This window comes from Macrobrachium nipponense, chromosome 31 (assembly GCF_015104395.2).
Source record: "Macrobrachium nipponense isolate FS-2020 chromosome 31, ASM1510439v2, whole genome shotgun sequence".
In the NCBI taxonomy this organism is placed as follows: domain Eukaryota; kingdom Metazoa; phylum Arthropoda; class Malacostraca; order Decapoda; family Palaemonidae; genus Macrobrachium; species Macrobrachium nipponense.
Window position 1 is genome coordinate 18754440 of NC_061093.1, and position 2771 is coordinate 18757210.

The following is a 2771-nucleotide window of genomic DNA, read 5'->3' on the forward strand; positions in this document are numbered from 1 at the left end:
AATTTTTGCCCCGAGATACGAGACAAATTTGAGATACGAGGATACGAGATGGTTCCCGATGTGGCCGCTAGGTGGCCAAGTGTGCGAGAGGCTGCTCACGAGGACAGCATCGCTCGCTCTTTCCCGTCGGATCTCCGTCGTGCGTAAAGTTATCTCCGAGCATCGGCCGTAGTATTTGCATTTTTTACGTATTTTTTGCATTAATCAGTACACAATCAAGTGAATAAGCAATGGGTCCAAAGTAAGCGAGTTCAAACAAGGGTAGTGAAAAGAAAAAGCGTATGATGACAATCGAGATAAAGCATGAAATAATCGAAAAACATGAGAGTGGTGTACGTGTGACTGAGCTTGCTCGCCAATATGAGAGGAGTACATCAACAAAATGTACCATCCTCAAGCAGAAGGATGCTATAAAGAGCACCAAGCCTTCCAAAGGACTAATCATCCTTTCCAAGCTGCGCAGTGATATTCATAACGAGATGGAGAGGCTTCTTTTAATATGGATAAAGGAGAAACAGTTGGCGGGAGATAGCCTGACCGAGACGATCATCTGTGAAAAGGCCAGTGGAATCTATGATGACTTGAAAGGGAGGCAAGCAGCTGAGAGAGGGGAGACTTCGACGCCAGCGGAAACCTTCAAAGCCAGTCGTGGCTGGTTCGATAAGTTCAAAAAACTGATTGGGATACACTCGGTTGTGAGGCATGGGGAAGCAGCAAGTTCCGACTTGAAAGCCGCTGCGGACTACGTCAAAACCTTTGCCTCAGTTATTGCAGAACAAGGATACATCCCCCAACAAGTGTTCAACTGCGATGAAACTGGCCTTTTCTGGAAGAAGATGCCCAGGAGGACATTCATCATGGCAGAGGAGAAGAGACTACCGGGCCATAAACCCATGAAGGACCGGTTAACTCTGGCCTTGTATGCCAATGCCAGCGGTGACTGTAAGGTCAAGCCACTGCTAGTGTACCACTCATAAAACCCACGTGCTTTCAAGAGCCAAAGGATCTTGAAAGAAAAACTGCAAGTGATGTGGCGCGCTAATGCTAAGGCTTGGGTTACGCAGCATTTCTTCACAGAATGGGTTAATCTGTGCTTTGCCGGCCCAGTCAAAAAATATTTGGCCAAGAAAAGCCTGCCAATGAAATGTCTCCTGGTCCTCGACAATGCCTCTGGTCACCCTCCTGGTCTCGGAGAGGACATTCTTGATGAGTACAGGTTCATCAAGGTCTGTTATCTCCCGCCCAACACCACGCCACTCCTCCAGCCCATGGACCAACAAGTAATTTCCATCTTTAAAAAACTGTACACGAAGCATTTGTTCAAGAAATGCTTCGATGTCACAGACAATACCAATCTCACCCTTCATGAATTTTGGAAGGAACATTTCAATATCGTCCATTGCTTAAAAATTATTGACGATGCATGGCAGGGTGTCACACGAAGAACTCTTAATTCAGCATGGAAGAAATTGTGGCCAGCTTCCGTCGCCGAGAGGGACTTTGAAGGGTTCGATACGCCAGACCCTGATGAACCCGAACCTATTGTGGTGGATGAAATCGTGTCTCTTGGAAAGTCCATGGGGCTGGAGGTAGATGAGGCAGAGCTCACGACACAGGAATTGATCGAGCTCCAGGAGATGCAACATTCGGAGGTGTTGCAGGAGCTCAGTAGCGAGGAGGAGGTGGAAGAGGAGGACCGCCTTTCTACGAAGGAAATCAGAGACATGTTAGTGAAGAGGCAGGAGTTTTCTGATTTTATGGAAAAGAGGCACCCGGACAAGTTGGCGTGTGGTCGTGCGTTAGCCTTTTGTGACGACACTTGTGTACGTCATTTTTGTAACATTTTGAAGGGGAGGCAAAAGCAAACATCCCTTGATATGTTCCTTTCAAAAAGGCCGGCAAAAAGTGAAGGTGAAAGCGAGTCAAAAAGCGAGGCAAAAAGAGCCAAGCCGGAAGAAGAAAAGTAAAAAAATGAAAATGAAAATAAAATTAGAATTAAGTTTAGTGTAATGTAAGATTAACATTTATTTTTAAGTGTGTTTACAGTAAGCTAATTTCATTTAAGTTCAATTTAAAGTTTAAGTTATGTTACGTAGTGTTACAAAAGTGTAGCTTACCGAACGTGTTGCCGTCAAGTCTCTCTCCTCCCCTTTCTCTCTCCCTCCTCCTCCGCACACACCGCCGTTAGCTGCTACTATCTGTCTCGAAGGTAAGAACTCCATAATAATGTCACATTTTATTGCAGATCATAACCAGCACACAGGTATCTGTTATTTTGTGGGCATAGGTTGTGAATTAGAACAATTAAAAACATGTTTTTCCACTGTAATATACTGTTTTTTTCAGAGAGTGGCAACGGGTTAATTATTTTTTAGTTATTTTATATGGGAAAAATTGATCCGAGATACGAGCGAATTGACATACAAGCTTGGGTCCCGGAACGCATTAAGCTCGTATCTCAAGGTATTACTTTTATATATATATATATATATATATATATATATATATATATATATATATATATATATAATATATATATATATATATATATATATGTGTGTATATATATATATATATATATATATATATATATATATATATATATATATATATATATATATATATATATATATATATATATATATATATATATATATATATAGTGGTCCCCCAGTATTCGCGGGGGATGCGTACCAGACGCCCCGTGAATAGTTAGAACCCACGAATGTTTGGAACCCCTATAAAAATGCTAAGAACAGCCTATTTAGTTA

General features: G+C 41.8%; 1 protein-coding gene across 1 annotated transcript; it reads left to right on the plus strand.

Moving 5' to 3' along the window:
- The first annotated feature begins 284 nt into the window (after nucleotides 1-284).
- On the plus strand, nucleotides 285-977 carry LOC135206775 (tigger transposable element-derived protein 1-like). Its single transcript, XM_064238269.1, has one exon. The coding sequence runs from the start codon at nucleotides 285-287 to the stop codon at nucleotides 975-977; it is 693 nt and encodes a 230-aa protein (XP_064094339.1).
- Nucleotides 978-2771: the final 1794 nt, after the last annotated feature.